The sequence below is a fragment of the Carlito syrichta genome, unplaced genomic scaffold (genome assembly GCF_000164805.1).
Source record: "Carlito syrichta isolate Samal-C Ts95f unplaced genomic scaffold, Tarsius_syrichta-2.0.1 Scaffold308567, whole genome shotgun sequence".
Taxonomy (NCBI): domain Eukaryota; kingdom Metazoa; phylum Chordata; class Mammalia; order Primates; family Tarsiidae; genus Carlito; species Carlito syrichta.
In genome coordinates, this window is record NW_007252663.1 from 32,777 (window position 1) to 54,749 (window position 21,973).

Genomic DNA, 21,973 nt, shown 5'->3' on the forward strand with positions numbered 1-21,973 from the left:
AAAAAAAAAAAAAAAAAAAAAGTTTCTCATCACATAGTTCCCACATTGTTCACTTAATTTCAATCAATTTTTTTCTCTTAAGAAGGGCTTTTGTTTCCTTCTATAGGGTTGCTCTGCTATTCACGCAGTAAGCACCATTTGTTGAAGTAAAGCAATTGGTATTTCAAATCCTTGTAAAATTCCATCTCAGCGAATTGCTAATTAATTGTGTGAGACACACATTTTAGGTTGGCCATTCTTGCATATACGGATAATCTAAGGCTAATGAGTATATTTCAAAAAAGGAAAGAAATTCTTATCATCTTTTTGATCCCACCTGAAATATCTCATTAAAAACAAACAAACAATAAGGAAACAAAAACAAACAGACTCAAGAAGATATCTCCTCCTCTGACCTTCCTTTCAAAGTAGAAAACTTCCACAGACTTCCTTTTAGGCTTCTATGCTGGAGTTCTTTCTATGAACTTTGGTTGTCCATCTCTCTACAAGGCGGAAACATTCTACACCTGAGTTTAAATACTACTAAACCCTACAATCTTTCGTAGGTAGTTGCTGAAGCTTGAAGTTGAATAATACTTAGAATGAAGTACTATGTTACATTGCATCATGAAAACCTTCATTTTTGTAGCTGTCTTTTGATCTTCCCAACATCTCAAACAAATATAGCAGAAACGGAATCTGCAATACCTAAGGAAAAAAACCAAATTGTTAGTACTAGTCTATTTCTTCTTTAGATGACTTTTAAATAGTAAATAAAACATAGTTTTTCATTTGGATTCAGAAAAAGTTAGTATCTACTAAAAAAAAAAATGTAATATTTATCCCTGCCTGCCAATGGAAACATGACATTCTTGAAAGTAGATATTAGAATATTAGAAATATGCCTAATAATTATAATTTTGTTTCAGGAAACTAAAAAAGAAAACAAAGCAAAACTTTTAAAACCCACACACACACAAAAACACAACTGCCTGTTAGCTGAATAAGTTTATGCATCTGGAATCTGTATTTCACTGATATATATTTCTTACAGGCAAAATAACTTAAGGGGTTATTTTAAATACAACTTCATAATTCAAACCCTAAAAATTTGAATTTGAGCAAAATTTCAATAAATACAAGTGTACCATGTTTTCTTTTTTCTTTTTTCTTTTTTTTTGAGTTGGAGTCTCACTCTGTCACCCAGACTGGAGTGCAATGGCCGCTCCCGGCCACCGCAGCCTCGACCTGCTGGGCCTCGGTGATCCTTCCATCTCAGCCTTCCAAGTAGCCGGAATTACAGGCATGCGCTACCACGCCCGACTGATTTTTTTTTTTTTTAAATTTATTGTAAAGATGAGGTCTCACTGCTCAGGCGGGTCTCGAACCCGCGGGCTCAGGCAATCCACTCGCCTCAGCCTCCCAAAGGCACGGGATTACAGGTTGAGCGACCGAGCCCGGTTCCCATGCTTTCTTAACACAAGAAAATAGGTCTCAACATCATGGTGAAAGCATAAATAGCCAATTTGAAGGCTGGAACCACCGCCTTGCAATCTCTTGGGGCTATGAAATACTAACTGCCTTATACCATTGTTCATTAAAGTAATATGACTATCATCAGATGTGAAACTTTCAGGGAATACTCACTTTAGGGAAGGACTTGGTTCCCATATAATTAACATCCGGGCACTGCCTTGGAGACTCAAATTGTAAAGGCAGGTAGAGGAAGAAACAATCTCAACTCACCTTTAGTACTGAGAGTCGGGGAAAGGTCGTGGTGGGGAATGCAGAGTTCTAATTAGGCAACTGTGAATCAATATCTGAATTATGTTTGTGCAACTCTTCTGTCAGTTTTGAAAACAGACACCTATCAGCTCAAATCCAGACACCACCACTACCACAGTTAGAGAATGTATGTTCAGTGGCAGAGGTTCAGTGAGTGGCAGCAGTAATTTGTCTGCAAGTTCCAAAGATGTACATGATACCGATCATGCTGAGAAGTGGTGGCCTGATTGGGTTGCTGATTTTCTAGCCAAAAGATTTCTGCAATGTTGAGTCTTTTAAATAAACAATTTATAGAAAATATTTTATTCAAGTGATAGAATAGGTCATTTATTAACTCTCATGGAGTCTACCTTATGGTATGACTGGACAAGTTACTAGATTGAATCAAAATACAAACTCTCAAATTTTTCTACAAGCTCTCTTTTATCAGTCTCACAATCTGGAAGGTTCTAAAATTTTATAAAAATTTTATATATGCTAGAACTAATTGTAATAAGAAATTAAATGATTGTCCTCATATTCAATATAATTTGGGTCTAGTTTGAGAGAAAAATATGTGATTTTTTTACACCAAAAATTTTAGGGTTTGAATATAGGTTTGAGAATCCGGTTAAAATATTTAACTAGTTATTTTAGTTTGGCTTGTGGTTAATTTAGGAAGTTGTTATTCAATTTATAAAAAAGCACATTTGGTATTTGCCTAAGCCTCTCAATTCAGTGGATGTTCTGCTAGAATTTTGTAGGTGACAAGGGGCATTTTAAGTCAGAAACCATACTAGTGTTCAGACTTTTATATATTTTGAAGCAAAATATATAGAATTAAAATAGATTTTGAAACCAAAAACGGATTTTTTATAATTACTGAACAGATATTATAACATAAAAATTAAATTAACATATTTATACAATGTAAATTTGAAATAAGAAGACATTTCTGGAGAAGTTCAGTTTATCAAGTGAGTGTTTATCTGGTTTTTGAAGTAGGTGACTTTGGCAAATTATTACTTTAGTTTATTTTTGATATATATATAAGAATAATTATTGCATATATTATATACGCAAACTAATATTTTTTCACTATAGTCCCTTTTCCTTTTTAAAATGTGAATATGTGTATTAAAGTGCCTCTTTTAAAACATTGTTTTATCATTTGGCTAAAGGACAAAAAATATTACTGCAAAAGTGATTTGAGTACATTGGTAGCATACAATAAACTGGGCAGGTTTGTATTTTTAATATCTTCAAAAAATACTGATATTTAGCCTAAAGTTTTAAACACAAATGTATGACTTACCACAAGTATTACTTCCCATTTTGACATGGGCATAGCCATCTATTCCCCACGAATTTCCCCATGAGTTCCTCACAATCCAATATGGAGTACTTCCTATCAAACATAAAACAAACAGACAAAGGAAAAAAAAAACCTCTGAAAACCCGTATTTGTTATGAATGTACAAATTTATTTAATGTGAGGCCCCTGATAAGGATAGTAGCTCTGACAAAAAGATTACAAATGAAAAGCAATGCTAAATTAAACTAGTTTACTTAAACTAAGTAGGTAAACCTGAGCTGTACTTAGGATAACAATCCCATCAATAGAAATGCATGTTTTGTTTTGATTTTTTGAGTTGGAGTCTCACTTTGTTGCCCAGGCTGGAGTGCAGTGGCACACTCACAGCCACCCCAGTGTAGACCTGCTGGACTCCAGCGATCCTTCCACCTCAGTCTTCCAAGAAGCCGGAACTACAGGCACACGCTACCACGCCCAGCTAATTTTTTGATATATTGTAGAGATGAGGTCTCGCCAAGTTGCCCAGGCTGTTCTCCAGCCTATGGGCTCATGCAATCCCCTCACCTCGGCCAGTGCTGGGATTACAGACTTGAGCCATCGTGCCTGGCCTTGAAATGCATGTTTGAATTTATTTCACTTAATACAGGGATTGTATGGGGTGGGAGGGGAAACAAAACACTATTCCAAGGAATTAGGAAAAGAAAAAAAGAATGATTATGCATGTATGATAAAATAATAAGCACTTCTCTTTTCCCAGCAATTATCTTAAATATTCCAGCTGGAGAATGCACATTGTTTAAAAAATTATCATCATTTTAACAAGGTATCCATGAGAAAATTGATGGGCGGAACCTGACAGGATCTTTACACCTAAGAATTATTAAGAAGTTGTGACGTTTTGATGAGGACATAGGTACACCAGAACCAAATATCTATATTATGCTGGACAGTGATCATTTGGCAATCAAATTCCAAGCTGGTAAACAATCAACTGAGTCTTATCAGCACTTACCTGTTTTATCAAACCCAGTTATGAGAACTGCATGATTTGCTTCTCCACTAGAGCAGTGGTGCTGTATTATCCCTCCCAGATAATCTTGCCAGCTCGCTGCATCTACTATGACTACCAAAGGGCCAAAGGTGAGAAGTGTTTTTGCCATTTCGTCTTCTTGGCCACTAGCAAAAGAAGAAACATATGGTTAAATGTTTAGATTTTAAGGTAAAAATGAGAATGATGTATTTAATCTGTGTATGGTTATGAGTCAGTTTGGATGTAATTACAGAAGACCTAAACAACGGAGGCTAAAATAAGTCTGGAAGATTGGCATTCTAGGACTGGTATAAGGCCCCAGAATATCAGGAACACAAAGTCTTTCTATAACATAGTTCTATGATGAGAGGTTTCCATTTTGTCAAGGTCTTTTCATGGTCCAGGGTGACTGGTGGGGCTGCAGCCATTTAATACATATTTCCAACAGCAGGAAGTAGAAAGAAAAAGTGTTACATCACTTTTGAGAAGGTTTCCCAGAAATAACACATAACACTTCTGCATACATTTTCATGGATCTCATTGGCCAGAATTCAGTCATATGGCTAAGTCTAGCTTAAAGGAAGATAAGAAATGAGTTTTGTAGCTAACTGGCAAGTACCCAGTTAAAGTATAGATTCTTTTCATAAGGAATGTGGGAGGAATGGATATTTAGAGATAGCTTGTCATCTCTGCCACACCATGTGAGAATCAAAAGACTGACCAATCTATGATACTGAATGTCAAATATGTAAATTACAGGGAAGGGTTATCCAAAGTGGATTATATGATTATATGATAGAAGAAATGTTAAGATGTCAGAGAACGAAGTATTAGGTTATGAAGACTGCAAAATAACACAATTATTGCTTTCACACATAGATATCTACCAATAAGGTCTTATGTTACATAACATTTGTCCTTCATTGATCTTGAAAGTATGTGATGAAACCATTATTTACACTTTTCAAAGGTCAACTTTGTAAGTGAAGGGCACTAAAAACAAGTTACTGATAGTTCAGTTCATTAAAACAGCATTTGTAGTTTATTGCTACAGCAAGTCATGAGTGGATTAGTGGTTTAAAAGAGTAAATAATCCTTCATGATGAACAGCTGGAGAATACTTTCTAGAGAGGGAATATTTTGTCCACAGAACACCAAAAATCAAATGCATAACAATGGAATTTACTGAAATGGAAACTATAGATTCATTTGAAACATTTGTTCATGTTACCTATTAATATGAAGATCTGCTTTTAGATCTCTATAAGCAGACACTTCTAATTTTTGTTACTGAAATGATGGTTGAAATTCATTAATATTATCCTGATACAGTCAAAATTATACAATTCTTTAAAGGCATCATGATAGGGTATAAGTTTTTAATTTTCCTACACCTGGCTTCAAATTCCACCAGAAGACTGTGGTCATTCCACCTATCATGCGGAATCAATATATATCCTACAATTTTGCAGGATATAAATGATATAGCATGCCTAGCACATAAACATTATTTAATTCCCTCATTTATCAGTTATCTAACAACTAATTTTGTTCAGCATAGGATTTAGTGTAAATTAAACATGATATAATAGCAACCTCAGTATTAACCAGAACCAGAACACAGCTGTTTCCATCACTTTAAGATAACAAAAAGAATAAACATCAAAGATCCAGTTACAGGGAAACCATGAAAGAAGCAGAAAGATCAAGAAGAAGAAACATTTTTTAGAATTTAAAGGATAATTAACATTTTAGGATCAAAGAAACAGTTTAGTAATAATCCCTGCTTTGAGTCAGAGATGAAGAAAATATATTAGAAATTAAGAAACAGGACAACAGTCATGGTCACAACCAGCAGGTAAATGTCCCGTCTGGACCTAGAAATGACTGGTCTTGTTACCACTGGTATTTCAGAAAGATCTTGGCTTTCAGTATGTTAAAGTGAACTCCAAACAGTATTTTTATTTTCACTATAAGACTAATATAGAACTACTATCAAAATGTACACTGTTGATAATGGACTATATTATCAAACACTGATTCCATGAGCTTACTCTTCATTTCACAGATTAATAACTTATAAAATCTATAGTGTTCAAAATAATCTCCTAAATTTTATTGTCAGCAAGATTTGGTGATTAAGGCAAGTCTGACCTGTTTCTGACACTTGATTATGTAGATTTCTGTCTCATCTTCCCTAGAACACAGTGTGTTATATTATATCCTAATTTTTCTGGCCATTGTTATATTTCGTAGTTTCTCTCCCATTTTGTTTAACTAATAAAATAGTTATTCTCATATTTTATTTAGAATTCTGAAATTTCTGAGGTCTGATGAACAAAAAAAGTAAGAAGTCTTGGTGTGAACTGGCCATTTTGCTTTAAGAAGAGAGTATGTTTTCGTCTTTGTTTTCCTTCTTAGATCTTTTCAGGTTCTGCACAATTTTTTACAGAGTTTCTGGCTGATGTCTGTGTTCTAGGCTAATATTGTCTAAAGACTGAAAAACTAGGAGTTCATAACCTTAATGACAGAGTTGAGGGAAGGTATGAGCTTGGAGTTGGACAAAAAAGCCTTCTAATCTGGCCCTACAGCTTATTAGCTGTCTGAACCTCCCTGAATCTCAGGCACCCATCTCAGATATAAATAACATTATAGAGTGCTAGGAACTGGTCTGGTGCCTGATTATAGCAGATGCTTTGGAAGCTTTTCCCACATCTTCTGGCAATTATCACAAACGCACAACAGAGCAGCTTGCAACATTAAAACCCTGTAGCTCTTTGCTTGAGCCATTCCCTCTTGGAGCTAGAAGAACAAACCAGTGGCAACCTCAACTAACGAATCATGAAAGATAATGATCATCAACTTGGGCAAATGGCACTGAAGTACATATTTTACCCCAGTCCCCAGAGTTCCTCAATAGGATTAAGCACAAGGTAATCCACAGCACTAACTGGCTTAATAAAGAAACCCTGCTTTCTTCATTCTATCTCATTTCCCCACTTCCTTCCCAATGATTCCTAGGACCACTTCCTACATATCGCAACTGAATTCTTGATATTTCCTTCTAAATCTCTTCCTTAGACTTTCATGTCTCATTAATGGTAACTCCATTTTCTGCCTCATTCAGACCAAAAAAACCTGAAATCCTCCATAATTTCCTTCCCTTTTATATCCTATTAAAAAATTGTGTATAGCTTTACTCACTGTGAAAGGTATTCATCTATTGTCTCTCATCTTCAAGGTCACCCTTCCAATACCCTATTCTAAGGCTATTACTTGCTGACTAATATGACCTCATCTCCTACTATTTTTGTCCTTTTTCCATTACAGCCATACTTGCTTATTCTCCAAATGTGCCAGATAAGTTTTTGCCTCAGGACCTTTGCATGCACAATTTCCTCTGCTTGGAACAGTGTTCCCAAATAATCTGTACGGTTAAGTCCTTATACCTCTTCAAGATTTATTCTGCCCAGATCTGTCCTCTTCTCCCTACTGCTTTCTTCAGAAAGTTATTACATCTTTGGAAGTTATTACATCTAACCCTCAATACATATTTTTTGTTTTGTATATTGCCTTCCTTGTCACCAAATATAGTCCACGAGGCAGGGTTTTTGTCTGTTTTGTTCATGGCCAAATCCTCAGGGTCTAAACAAATTCAGTTGATATTTGAATGAATATATCGAAGAATGATCTTCTTGAAGTCTACTATAATCAGCTTAGCATTGTATTATCAGAGAACATAATGTTCACTGTGAAGGAGAGATTTTTTTTGAGATCTCTTCCTTCTTAATCAAAGGCCCAATGTCAATAACCCTTGAATATTCTTTCTCTCTCTCTCTCTCCTGTTTCAGACTAATGTCTATTGTTCTTTTGCTTCTTCCTATGTTTTTCAATTTCCTCTATCCATGACAAGAGATTCCCTGAGTCCCTTTTAATGATATTTTGAAATCTATTTTCTTCTTGTGCACCCCCTTCCATTAGACACTCAAGCCACTGACAGCTTACAGAGGCATACTTTCTCATTTTAAAAAGCACGTTACCTTTACCCCCAAACGAGATGTTTATCTATGTACTCAGTCATCCCATACATTTTATTATAAACCTGTGCAGCCTGCCAGCTGTGGAATTAAGCCTCTCTAGCATATGGTTCTTAGGGTCACACAGAGTGCCCTTGTTGCAGACTGGTGCTATGTTGACAATCTGCCAGTTCCTGGGCACACATTCTCATTTAAAGGTGTTACATGTTGTTCAAGGATGCAATTTCACCCTTTATTTCCTTCAGATCCCGTGGGTAGATACCATATAGATCAAGGGATTCCTTTATATTCAGTATCAGTAAGTCACAGAGTATTCTGTTACCTTATCCAAATTTAATTTAGCTCCTATTTTCTGTTTCAAAGGACTGTGCAAAGTTCCCTTCATTTTTTTTTTTTTTTTGAGTTGGAGTCTCACTCCGTCGCCCAGACTAGAGTGCAATGGCCGCTCCCGGCCCACCGCAGCCTGGCCTGCTGGGCTCCGGTGATCCTTCTGCCTCAGCCTTCCGAGTAGCCGGAATTACAGGCATGCGCTACCACACCCGGCTGATTTTTTGATTTATTGTAGAGATGAGGTCTCGCTGCCCAGGCGGGTCTCGAACCCGCAGGCTCAGACAGTCCACTCACCTCAGCCTCCCAAAGGCGCGGGATTACAGGCTGAGCCACCGAGCCCGGCCTTTCATGTTTTTTTAAAATGAAGTCAGAAGTTGGTTGAGTCCTCCTTTGTCCTTTTCATCCTTGAACAACTATTTTGCACTACAGCAAATAGTTATAATGATTCCCTAGCCAGCTTGGTGTTTTTCATATGTTTTTAACACATTTGCAAATGAATCTAGCCAAAGTTAGCTTGCTCTTCAATTCCAACACAGGTCCTTTTCCTCAGCTTATCTTCATTTATCCCTGCACTCTCACTGTGATTATGGTGTGTGCTATGTAATTTATCTTCAGTCATATACTCTTACTTCTTATTTCCAATCTGAAGTTTTGATTTATATTTTTCTTATAGTTGTCACCTTGAAAAGTGCAAAAAACATAGAAGGTGTTCAAAAAATGCTTCCTGGTATGTACCCTGCTTGATATTAGCTAGAGAGTCCAAATAAAGCAATTTTGGATTGATTCACCATTAAGATTTAAACACTGCATACACATAGACATAACAAAATGCATATAAAACACCAGGGACCCCAAGGAGAAAAAGGAGTGGGGAAAAGGGTTGAAAAAACTACCTATTGGGTACCATGCTCACTCTTTAGGCAATGTGTTCAATAGAAGCCCAAACTTCACCATTACACAATATACCCATTTAGCAAGTCTGCAAATGTACCTTTGAACCTAAAATTAGAAAAAGGAATATATTAATAATACTACAATACCTAAATTTGGTAAGAGAAAGGTGGTAAATATAAGTTATACCTTAAAATGAATTTAAGCTTGTTATTTGCATTGTAATGATACATAGAAAATAAGTTACATTTAAGAAACAACATTTATAATACTCCCTTGAGATCGCCAGCTAGCCTCTCTAGTAAAAAGTGTGTTTGATGTCAGATGTCAGTTGCTCCATGGATTCTTGACTTTGCTGCAGAAAAGAATTTCAGAGCAAGTCCAAAAAGTACAGATGAAAGAAAAGTTTATTATAAAAAGAAAGCACATGTTCAAGAAAAAATGCAGGTACCTTGAAAAAAAAAAAAAAAGGACACATGCTTGCCTTTGACAAGAAGTCTTTTATAATTTATGATGATTAAGGAAACTATTCCATAAGCTAAGAGTGTAAAGCTGTAATTCTGTTCACAAGTTTTGATTACTATCTCTCAATCTTTTAAGGTCACAAGGACCTTCTAAATAATGAACGTTACTGCCTAAATAGATTTGGGCTTTTTTTTAGAACATCATTTTTCTGTGTTTTGGGTAATTCCCTATTGTTTTTGTGCACTGGTAGTTTCACATTCTAACCCGCAAGGGGGTCCGGTTTGATATGCCTGGTGAGTGAGATGAAGGCTGTGGACTGATAAGAAAGATGACTGAGCACTTATCCACTTCTACATTATGAGGTCTGACAATTGTTTGTAACTTCATCTTAGAAAAACTGCTACATACTTCATTACTGAATATAACTATGATCATCTTTGAAGTACTCTGCTTGGGAAACACACTGATGCCAGTACCTACTCCACCCATCAAAGCAATTTTGGAACTCTTTTTCTGGAATGGCTATCAGAGCTGTTGTTATATTACTCTTGATATAATGAATGCCATCAAAATTTCTTTCTTTCAAAGTCATTGGAGGCCAGATCAGGTGAGTAGGGATGCTGTTCCAATACAGTTATTTGTTTACTCCCTCACGGTGCTATGTGAGCTGGTGCATTGTGATACAAGAGTTCCTTTGGGACCATTTTTGCACACACCTTTCTCATGCCAGGATTTTCAGTTAAGATTTTCTTTGGTCTGCTATGATTCTCACCGTCAGTTGATGGTTTTTGACACAGAATTTGATGAATTTTTGCAATGTTTTCATCAGTGCTGCTCATTATTGGCTGTCCTCACTGCTCTTCATCAGTGATATTTCTCTTCCCTCAGAAAAAACATTTAATCCATTTGTACACTTCTTTTTCTTCATGGCATTATTCCCATAAACTTGTACTAATATGTTGCTGATTTCACTTTCACTCTTGCCAAGTGTAACAAGAAATTTAATGTTTGTACATTGCTCTAATTCAAATTCCAACTTTCTCGCAATGACAGCTCTGATGGCCATTCCAGAAAAAGAGTTCCCAAATTGCTTTGACGGGTGGACTAGGCACTGGTGTTGGTGCATAGCTTCCCAAGAGGAGTGCTTTGAAGTGACCATAGTGATATTCAGCAATGAGGTATGTAGCACTTTTTCTAGGATAAGTTCACAAACACAATTGTCAGACCTCATAGACTTGCCTAAGAAAACCTTGTAGCTACTTCTAAACTATGTTAACTATGCCTGCCTCCAGTTTTAAAACATTTAAGAGTGAAAGGACAGACCGAGAGTGGGAAGTCATTTTTCATCTTGTTCTTAAACCCTGACACAATCATGAGAAAATAGAAGCTGTGCTTTTGGAGAAATGCACACTTTAGGTGTAATTAACTTCACCGACTTTGTCTTTTCAGAAACAGACTTCCAGGTATCAGAGGTATCTCATAGTGGCAATCAAGCTTGCCTAGAGTAAAGGGAATTTACAAGGCCTAAGATATCATGCATTGGGCAAGGACTGTAAAACTCATGAAACTTGTAATTACAAAAGTTATGACCACTCAGAGGGAGAGCAGGTGGGGATTTGATCTTCCAGTAAATTGGGCACTATCTACAGGGAAGCCAAGGATCCCCCAAGCGACCCACTGGGAATGCCTAGGAGATAAGGGGAGGTGCACCCTCCACTAGCTCTAAGGAATGTTGTTTGGGAAGGTGCAGGAGAATTAGAATCCTTGTCATGCCCTTCTCTAGGAGCTGTGATAATGTGGGCGGACATTAATGGCTCTCTGTCACAGGATCTCCAAGACATCCACAGGTGGTCGACAAGGAAGTCATAGCAGTCATGGCAGTCATCTGCAACATCTCCAAAAGAAGGATTTAAGCCAGGACTCTGGGGGGCTATGAGGCCACACTCACCTAGAGTGTAGGCCCACTCCCTGTCTGTGGGAGGTGAACTTTTCTTAAATAAATCTTTTCTTCTCTCACCTCTGTGTGTCGCAATTCTTTGCAATCTACTCAGATCTCTGGGTTCCCGGCGGGCACCTCTGGTTTGCCAACCCCAGCGGTGCCGCGCACCTTGCCACGCCTCTCCATTTTCCCTCACCCTGGCCGTCCGTACCCTAGCAAAGAGTATGCAGTGATGCTTTTAATTAAGTTATTAATTCTGAATAGTTAACAGGTTGTGAATTAACATAGAGAGTATAGGGTGCAAAGAACCCCAAAATGTGGTGTTTTGCCTCAAGATCTCTCCCAAGCGGCTTTTTCTCCCTTTTAAAATTATCTGTTGCAGGAATGAGGAGGAAGTATCCTTTCACAAAAGAATGCCTGTCTTTCAGGGTTCATTCAGCTTCCAAAGAGAACTATTTGCAAGTCATTCTCCCAATCATTTGTTGTCCCTCAGTAGAACTCCTCTTCCTCCCATTCCCATAAACTGTTTTACCAGAATGCAGGTCCCTATTAAATAACCTCACGATGATATTTGTTTCTGTAACTCATCGGAAAGTTGGGTTTCATTCCGAATCCTCCCATGTATACCTGTTAAATAAAATGTGTATGCCTTTTCTCCTATTAATTAATCTGCCTCATTTCAGTGATTGTTTCAGTGAACTTTTAGGGGGCCAAAAGTCATGGCCCCCACAAAAGAAAAACAAAATTGAATAAGATATTTACCTGAAATCATATGCAGAAAAACCTTTGATTGAAAATCCAGATTGTGAAGCAGAAAAGTAATGGCACAGGCCATTTTGTGCTTTAAAAGGATATTCTGACTCTCTCACCAGTTTTACTTGCATCTAAAAGAAAACAATCAGTCAAAATGTTCACTGTCATTTGTATTAAAAATCAGATAGAACTTATTTCATTGTGTCAAAATAGTTCCCATTTCACCACACCTTCATTATGTGGATATACTGTGCTTTTAAGATAAAAAATTAAATATTTATGTGCAAAGTCTGGATATCCCAGACACTGATGCCAATATATTTCTTTCTTCTTTATTTCTGCTTTTCTTATAACTTTCTTTCCTACAACCTCAATTAATCTGATAATAGAATCTCATTATTTTTCTCCTGAGAGTACAATAAGACAGGTCACTTTCCTCCCAGGTCTTCTGGCTCTGTGTTAACAAGTCTTTGAGATGCCAACCAGGCAAAGGCTAAGTCAAGCATTCTATCATGTCTGTTTATGCTACTCATAAAGAGAAGCCTCTTTTTCTGAATACTAGGCTTATTGTTGTCTACAATGTGTGTAGAACAGGTCCTGGAATAAAATGATTCAAGATACAGCAGATGGATAATGGAAAGACATTCAGGTTTGGGAAACTCTGGCTTGATGACATTTTACAAAACATAATATCACTCTTACCGGCAGGTTTCATGAAGTTGACACTGGATCTGTAATGAGGTCAGAGAGAGCCCTAAGAACACTGAGAGACACTAGTATACTGAGCAAAGCCTTACGGAAAGAAGCAGGGGACTTAAGGTGCAGCTCTGGCTCAGCTACTGACTTGGAAACATGAGCTCACCTCTCTGGTCTCATTTCTTCATCTATTAAAAAAAGCTACAAAATTAGTTTTTTAGGATTTAAAAGGATCTCTAGTGTTTTTTTCAATCTTACCATTCAGATATTCATTAAAATAAATAATCATGTGCACTCATCTTTCTGGGCATTATGTGATCTATATCTGCCAAAAAAGCATTTACTTATACAGAAAGGTTAAGAAATAACATAAATATTTTAAAAGACAGATCTCAGACAAAATTTTTCAATCTTTCTTTTCTTGGTGACTGGTCTGCCTGAAAGCTTTCATCTTTAAATCTTCTGATTAATTCAAGCTTCAAGCTTTGGTCATCTAAATCTGTGAATGTGGAAAGCTTATTTAATATCTGACAGCAAATTGTGTGGATTCTGAACACACAGTAAAAAAGCAAAAGAGGAAATACAGAGTTTTGAAGGCTGAGAGATGTGTCACCTTGTTTAGCCAGTTGAGGGCATTGAGAGGTGACCCTCCATTGCAGCCGTAATTATTGTATGAACAGTCAATGACCTGCTGTACGCTTAGGTCTTCCAACGGCTTCCCTTTTATTGCACACGCAGATTCTACTGCGCCCACCACGCTGAAGGCCCAGCATCCCCCACACTGTTGAAAAATAGAAATGAGAGTAGGACTATTTACCAACTAGTGTTTGAATCAATTTACAGATATACATTTAAATATAAAAAGTCATCTGTATCATGGTAGCCCCAAATCAGACAGGATGCTCACGTAATGTTTACCTATTTTGACAATCACCAGGAGGACAGGTTGCTAAAGACATGGATTTATTAATACTTACAGGAGGAAATTAATGGTGGCTCTCAGTACAAAGTTCTCTGCCTCTCAGTAAACAGAGAGATTATATACCCCTGCTGGGATAAAGGAGTGTGACTCAAACAACAGCATGAATATCCCCATTATGGAAGGGTTGAGACACAAACAATAGTATGACATGCAGAGAAACAAGAACAAGGATGTTTGTCAACTTAGCATGCATGTGCCTTGAGTCAGCAGGTATGTATATCTCTAAAATATCTTGACCAGGTTCAAACGGCCTTGGCCAGGGGCCATCTTCCAAGCAGGGAGTAGTCATCAGGGGAGGGGCAGTAGGGTATATGTATTTACCCCACATTATCAAATCAAATAAAGTTTACAGAATCTGGAAACCTACAAGACATATATACCTATCTTCTAGATATTCAAACTGAAAACGAAAAAACAAACCCAGAAGTATCTTTTGAACTATGACATTTAATTATTAGTTAATATGGAATTAATAATATTATTATTCTAAGTTAAGCCATGCAAAAGTGAAATTTTAAAGATTAGTAAACACTTGGGCTCACTGACTAATCTTTTAAAAGACTAGTTCAGTTCATTAAACATGTGACTGCTCTTTGTAAATGGCTTTTCTACTGGAGAGGGTGTGCTGACTGCCACCCCATTTTTCAATCCCCCCTCCCTTGCTTTTAATCTCCACATCCCAAGTGTAGGAGTCAGTAAGGAGATAAGTTGGAATAGGATGTATGTTGCACTCATTACTTGATGGAAACAGGAGCTGAAGGAATTCCTTTTTAGGTTATCAAAATACCAGCATGTACCTACCAAGTAGGAAAACACATGAAATTCCCTAGCCATATAAACCCTATTGTGAACTTATTAACTTTTTTTAAAATTTGACACACTATAACAAAAGAATAAAAGGAAAAGTCCTGAAAGAAAGAGAGGAGATAGAGGTAATAAATTAAGGACCATGTAAAAAGAAGGAGCCACAGAAAAAGCAGAGGAGAGAGTAAGATTTGAAATGGAGTGAAACTGATTTAATCATAAAACCATGTGCTGCAGTTAGGCCAAAAATTGAACAGCAATCGAATGTCTTTATGGAGTGATATCTTGAAGACCTTTGTCGCTTTAAGTGGGCTTTTACGTCTGTATCTCTTCAGTGCCAATGGCATATTAATATTTGAATTAACTGGCCCTACAGCAGGGTTTCCAAGGCTTGACAGATGCGAATACAGGCTGCTGACACCATCCCTATAGTTAACTTTAGTCAAGCCACGGAGGCAGTTCCTGCTAAAAAAAAATAATAAATAATATATATATATCTATATATCTATATAGATATATATATATCTTCAGTGTATTCCTTTACTTAAAGATGCCTAGTAAAAAGTTCTCCTTTAATACACTGTAGACAATTGTTGGAAGGATTCTGTTTATGTCTAATTCACAGAGTACTACGAGTCTAATAATAAAGCAAATGATTTGGTGGTAAAAATTAAATGCACAAAAAATATATAGAATCTATGTTATAAAAAGGATCATTCTAACTAGACATTGACTGAGAAACTGCTGTGTTCAAAACACTTTCCATACAAGGGAAGGCTGAATGACCTGTTGAGATTTATACTGCAGACAAACTACAGACAAACTAAGACTGTCTACCTGTGGTCAGGGCTTGACTTTCCCTAGTCAGTGGGCATTTCTTATGTCAACACCAGGGATGCAGATGGATGGTGGATGTCAGCAATGCATACATACACCCTCAAACACATATACCAGCTAGACAGATTCACTATGTGCATTATAGGTTATACCCACCCACATATTATGTTACCACTTTCCTTCTGATTTCAGAGCCTCCACCTTCTGTCACTTCATAATAATAACTCACTAGATTCAGCTCTTCCAACTCCCCTGTCTGCAAGCACGCTTTAGGTCTTTTTTGAGGTACATTGTTATATTTATTGCCGTACTTACATATTTCTGAATAATGTAACGTGTAAAACTGCATACTGGGTTTATCAGTTTTCCATCTTTTAAAAAATATGTCACTGAATAAGTATTTAAGCATTAAAGACCTAACCTCATTTTCCCCATAATCCCAGTTGTTTTACTGCACAATTTTGCATAGGTGGTGATTTTTAGAAATGTGTACATCACATTAAAGCCAAACCAACTACCGACCACACTGTTAAAGACCACAGAATAAAAGCTGCATGATCTCACAGGATGAGGGCAGGGCTTTCCAAATGAGTTCACAGAAGGAGGCCTGAGAACTCAGGAGATCTGTTGATAAATGTATCATTTTCACATACTTTTTCAGTGTTGTTTTCCTTTTGAACCTCTTAAACCATCAATGATCATGTTTACCTTCTCCAGTTACTCAACAGAAGGCTTGGTATTTGTAATGCAGCTACCAAAAAGTCTCCCTGAGTTAGTGTGCTGGTGCCAGTGGTAGTTGGTGAGAGAACACAGCAAGGAAGATTCATCTTAAGAAATAAAAGTCAGCCGGGCTCGGTGGCTCAGCCTGTAATCCTGCGCCTTTGGGAGGTTGAGGTGAGTGGACTGCCTGAGCCCGCGGGTTCGAGACCCGCCTGGGCAGGTGAGACCTCATCTCTACAATAAAATTAAAAAATTAGCCAGGCGTGGTAGCGCGTGCCTGTAATTCCGGCTACTCGGAAGGCTGAGGCGGAAGGATTGCCGGAGCCCAGCAGGTCGAGGCTGCGGTGGCTGGGAGCTGCCACTGCACTCCAGTCTGGGTGACAGAGTGAGACTCCAACTCAAAAAAAATAAATAAATAAAATAAAAGTCAGGGCTTTGATACCTGCCTCTCATTCCTCCAAATATTTTCTTTTTATTGTCATTTTTGGATGATTGAGATGTGATTTTTCCTAAAGAAATGATGAGTTGTATTATAAGTTTGATTAAATTTGACCTCAAAGTTGACTTTCAATGCTTAGAAGGTTAACAAAAGGGTCTAAAACTTACCATCTGCTGGTTTCTCACTTGTGTTACAACATGCTTGTCCCTCCAGTCAAATCTTATTGGCAAAGAGACATTGGGGATGGACAGTTGTACTTCTGCTAAGTATCTGGGAAACCTGGAGGGTTTGCTTCTTAAATAAATGGCTGAGTAGAAACACAAAATGAAAAGAGAACTAATATTACATTACAAGAAAGGACTCTTGGAATTCTTTTTGGAGAAACTTTGTAAGCAGAAACAGTATCTTCCAAGCAGACTTACCATTTTAGATTTTCCTTTTTGCTTTTCTATAACATGAAATGCATTCAGATGAAAGTTATAAAAGAAAAGAATTTCTACAATAAGGTTGGAGTTGACTCATACAATAATTTTTTTGATACAAACAGGGAAATAATAAAAATGACTATAGGAGGGGGACTCAAAAAAAAAAATAACCCAGAATTTATTCATACAAAACTGTGTATTCTTACGTATTTAATTAAGCTTTATTCGCCTTCAAAGTACTCTTTGTTTGATGCAATGCAACTATCAAGACACTTTTTCCATTGCCCAAAACATTTTTTAAACTCATCAATTTTGATGCCTTTTAGTGCTTCTGCCATTTTTTTTTTTTTTACTTCTTCCACACTGGTAAAACATTTCCCTCTGAGGACTTTTTTCATCCAGGAAAACACAGAAGAGTCACTCTTGGGGTGAGATCGGTTGAATACAGAGGGTAGAGCATGGAAGTCATGCTGTTATTGGTCAAAAACTACTGAACACTAAGGGAGGTGTGGGCAGGCACATTGTCATGGTGGAAGAACCAGTCACTTGTTTGCCACAGAAAAAATTAACAGAAGATGAACACAGCCTCTCACAACATTAGCTGATACACTGATGCTGACAGGTTCCTAGAACACTTACCTAGCAGGGGAACCCTGTGCTACAAGGCGCCTGCCTTCTAAAAGATGATTCTGGATTTTGGGGAATCCTCCTTGTAATTGACATCATTTGTTCTATCATAATCTGTGGGGAAATGGGTGTCTTGAATAGCAATAGCACTAGAACACTGCAGAAGTGATGAGACAATTGTCCTTTAGAGTCACATGAAAATGTGTATAATTATAATATTTATTTCCTAGGCAATAACTGCCAGAAAGTGGTATGAATTTATCTTTCTTGTGATCAGTATATGGTACATGCTTGACACTTGGTAATTACTTAATAAATGTTAACCTTTAGTCAATTTGCTACATTTACAATTAAACACTCCTCAAAAGTTAAGCAAACAAGAGAAAATTAGGAAATAAATCAAATAATCAGATCATACCTTTAAATTCTTCAGGAAACAAATAAGAAAATTGATTTATTCCATAGAAGGCAGTGGAGTTTTCATGAGGAAATGAATTCAAGTATTGATACCTGTTAAGACTTGCCTAAAAGGAAAAAAAAAAAGCTATTTTATATCTACTATATCAATTTTCTATCTATAGTCTATATATGAGTAATTATCTCTATATAGTCTATATATAAGCAGTCTGAGATATTTTTCAATTACAAAAGCCAAAGCTTGATTTTCTGCAGATTACAATATGAATTTGTATGAGATATCCATACCAGATTAAACAACATTTCATATTAGAACTAATATCTAATTTCAGACCTTTTTTGGAGGCTGAGCAAAGTATATCTTATCCATTTCTAATTCCTTTTCACCAAACATGTAGAAAGCATTACGTATATAGCTGCTAAAGTCTTGATATAATGAAAAATGAAATAAATGGCAAATAAGCACTAGACACTGGTGGCAAATGGTCACCTATAGACATTTACTCTTTATAAATATCGGAAGTGTCCACTTCATCTTTGTGTTTCCCAGCACTAAGTAATGAAGCATGAAAAAGAACTGAGTAAATGAATGAAGCAATCAATCTAATTCTATTAAAGCTTTATAGATGTCTCTGTCTCATGTAGGGTACATAGGCTTTGCGAAAGAGATGCAGTCCTGGAAATCATCCAGGAAGACACCCTGATTTTTCTATCTGGAGAGAAAATGTTACCATTATTTGAAGATTCCTCAAATATAATTCTGTGATAATTTATTTTAGGCTTGTCGTTCATATGAGCAAGCTTCAGTTTCCCAATACTAATCAATGGAATTGAACGAATAAAACTTCAGGAGACCTCCACTTAGTAAGTTTCAGCCTTACTCTTCTATATATTTGTTTATTGTATATCTGTTTCAAAACCTTATAAACAAAATGAGGAGTGGCCTATCTGTGTTATTCATCATTGTGTTACCATCACTGAGCACAGACCTGGCACACAAGTGATCCTCAATAGGTTTTTGCTCTTGAACAAACAGATAAATGACATTTTTCATATATCATACCTCAAAAGCTGCCAGCTGTTACACTGTTAAGCAAATTATTGCTGGGTGTTATCATAATCTCAGTTCTTCCTTTTTAGCATGCCCAGGAAGATTGCTAATCAATGAATTAATTAAGTTTTTTGAGTTTTAGGCATTCAAAAATAATCTTGATGAAACAGGGCTTTGAATGAAATCTTAATATATAAATATAAAAACAGACCTAAAATACAAAGTAATTCTGCATGTGGCAATTAAACATAAGCCGGTAACTCCCAGCTGCTAAGGAATTCAGAGGATTCATTTAATCAGTAAGTACTGACTGGCCATCCTTGTGAGCTGGAGTCCTCAGGAAAGCATTGAGAACGTGAGACATTAAAGACACGAAAGAGCATGTGGTGGCCATGAGAATACACTTCACAGATCTCCATCTATAGGGAGCTTAGGTGGCACTCATTACATTGCCATGATTACACTCACAGTAGCCATAGTTCTTACAGACTGCACCCTGTTAATGACTGAGCACTAAGGCTGGCGATTTGGAGGAAACATGTGACTCCCTTGGCAGGTGGTTTCTGATTAATGCCTCCTGATGGCCTTGCCAAGTCTTCAAAACTCTTTAAAATGTGAGGCAGTATAGAAGGTTTCCTCTGACCTTCCTTTCCTCTATTCTTCACTCAGGGTTAGAGTTACTTTGCAATCAGATCTCTTTACCTGGCCCTCTCCCCATTCTCTGACATTAATTAATGGTGATCTATACCAGCAGTCCTCAACCTTTTGGAATTAAGGACTAGTGTCATGGAAGACAATTTTTCCACAGAAGGGAGGTGGAGGAGGGAGGAGGGATGTTGGTTTGGGGAAGGTTCAAGCACATTATATTTATTGTGCAGATCAGCAGTGGCATGAGATTCTCATAAGGAGCACACTACCTCTCATGCATGTAATTCACAATCAAGTTCATGCTCCTATGAGAATCTAATGCCACTCTTGATCTGACAAGAAGTGGAGCTCAGGCGGTAATGCGAAATGTGAACAATGGGGAGCAGCTATAAATATAGATGAAGCTTCCCTCACTTGCCCACTGCTAACCTCCTATTGTGTGGTCTGGTTCCTAACAAGTCACAGGGACAGTACCAGTCCCTGGCCAGGGCATTGGGGACCCCTGAATACCATGTTCATGGTTTGGAAGACTCAATATTATTATGATAGCAATTTTCCTCACACTGATCTATAGATTAAATGCAAATCCCATGAAAATTCTAACAGATTTTTTTTAAAAAAAGAAACTGACCATTGAACAAGGGACTTTCAAAGTTTGATATAAAAGAAAAATAATATCAAAATTAGTAAAGTTGACTACAAAAACCTTCAGTGTACCACAATAACTGTGCAAAAAATTGAAAAGCAAATGAAGCCTATAAAAACTATCTACATATAAATGTTATTAATACAGGGATTTTCCAATTATTGAGAAGAAAATGAATTACTGATAGAAAAACCAGTAAAAGTAACTAATTGCATATTATCAAGAATATAAAAATGCCTTATTACCAAATACATAGTTTCTTTAGTCTCAAAGTGATGCTAAGTAAAATAACAATACCATCTTATTTCTGTCTGTGAACTCTGTACCTTGTTTATAAAAGTAAGATTCATTCTTCAAGAGATCACTGAGAAATGAGAATACACCACACACACACACACACACACACACACACACACACACGAAGTATAAAGGGCTACACCCTTTCAAGATCCTTTAAATTGTGCATATTGTTTGAGAAAAAATTTAATTCTCTGAATGTATTTTAATCTTACAAGTGTGAGCAATGCTGTAGCCCCAAGCATTATGGGAGCATGTGTGGGTTCATACATGTGTGTGGCTAGGAGGGGAGGGATAGTTTATCCACACACTTCCCATTTAGTTGGAGAGCTAATGCAAGTGTATCTTACTAGATTACTTTTATAATCTATCAGAAAAACAAAATATTGCCACTCTGAGTTAGTGAAGATCAGATTAAAGTCAAAATGCTTAGAAATAAGCAAATGTATACATCTTTTTCTCAGTGAGTTCCCAAGTACCTATCTTAATTTTTGCATTGCTTCAGGAATGTCATTCCATCATTCAAATTTTACTCATTCTGGTTGTGATGCAGTTATAATAACATCAACTTAATAATGAAAGAAATGAATATATTCTTGAATTATTTTAAATATTCATGCCCCTAATTTTTAATGATTATTCTTAATATCAGTTACTGTTTGTGGTCTTAAGCATGTGTTTGAAAACACAAATATTTCTATCCACATACACTTTCTGAGTGACGTCACTTCATCCATTATTATTTGACTTATATCAGCAGCATCAGTGTTTTCAGGGCTTATGGAAATGTTGCTCTCTTCCTCTTACTCAACCAAATTCTGGGAATCTCATTTGTCAATGCTGTATGCCATTCCAGTGCAAGCCTTCCTGTCATAATGTTC

At 36.8% G+C, this 21,973-nt stretch overlaps 1 protein-coding gene across 1 annotated transcript; it reads right to left on the reverse strand.

Moving 5' to 3' along the window:
- Positions 1-87: 87 nt before the first annotated feature.
- CTSO (cathepsin O) lies at positions 88-18,557 on the reverse strand. The gene is made up of 7 exons (XM_008065486.2): positions 18,452-18,557; positions 17,149-17,288; positions 13,813-13,980; positions 12,513-12,634; positions 4,071-4,234; positions 3,059-3,151; positions 88-687 (listed from the first exon to the last, which is right to left on the reverse strand). The coding sequence occupies exons 2-7, from the start codon at positions 17,149-17,151 to the stop codon at positions 653-655; spliced, it is 585 nt and encodes a 194-aa protein (XP_008063677.1). The 5' UTR covers positions 17,152-17,288; positions 18,452-18,557; the 3' UTR covers positions 88-652.
- Positions 18,558-21,973: the final 3,416 nt, after the last annotated feature.

Bases quoted from the DNA above. Each gene is read 5' to 3' on its own strand.
- CTSO (XM_008065486.2), bottom strand. The intron at 4,235-12,512 runs GTAAATATCTTA...TTCTTTTGCTAG, and splicing joins TTTTCTGCATATGATTTCAG to TGGCCAAGAAGACGAAATGG. The intron at 3,152-4,070 runs GTAAGTGCTGAT...TATGTTTGATAG, and splicing joins AACTGGGTTTGATAAAACAG to GAAGTACTCCATATTGGATT.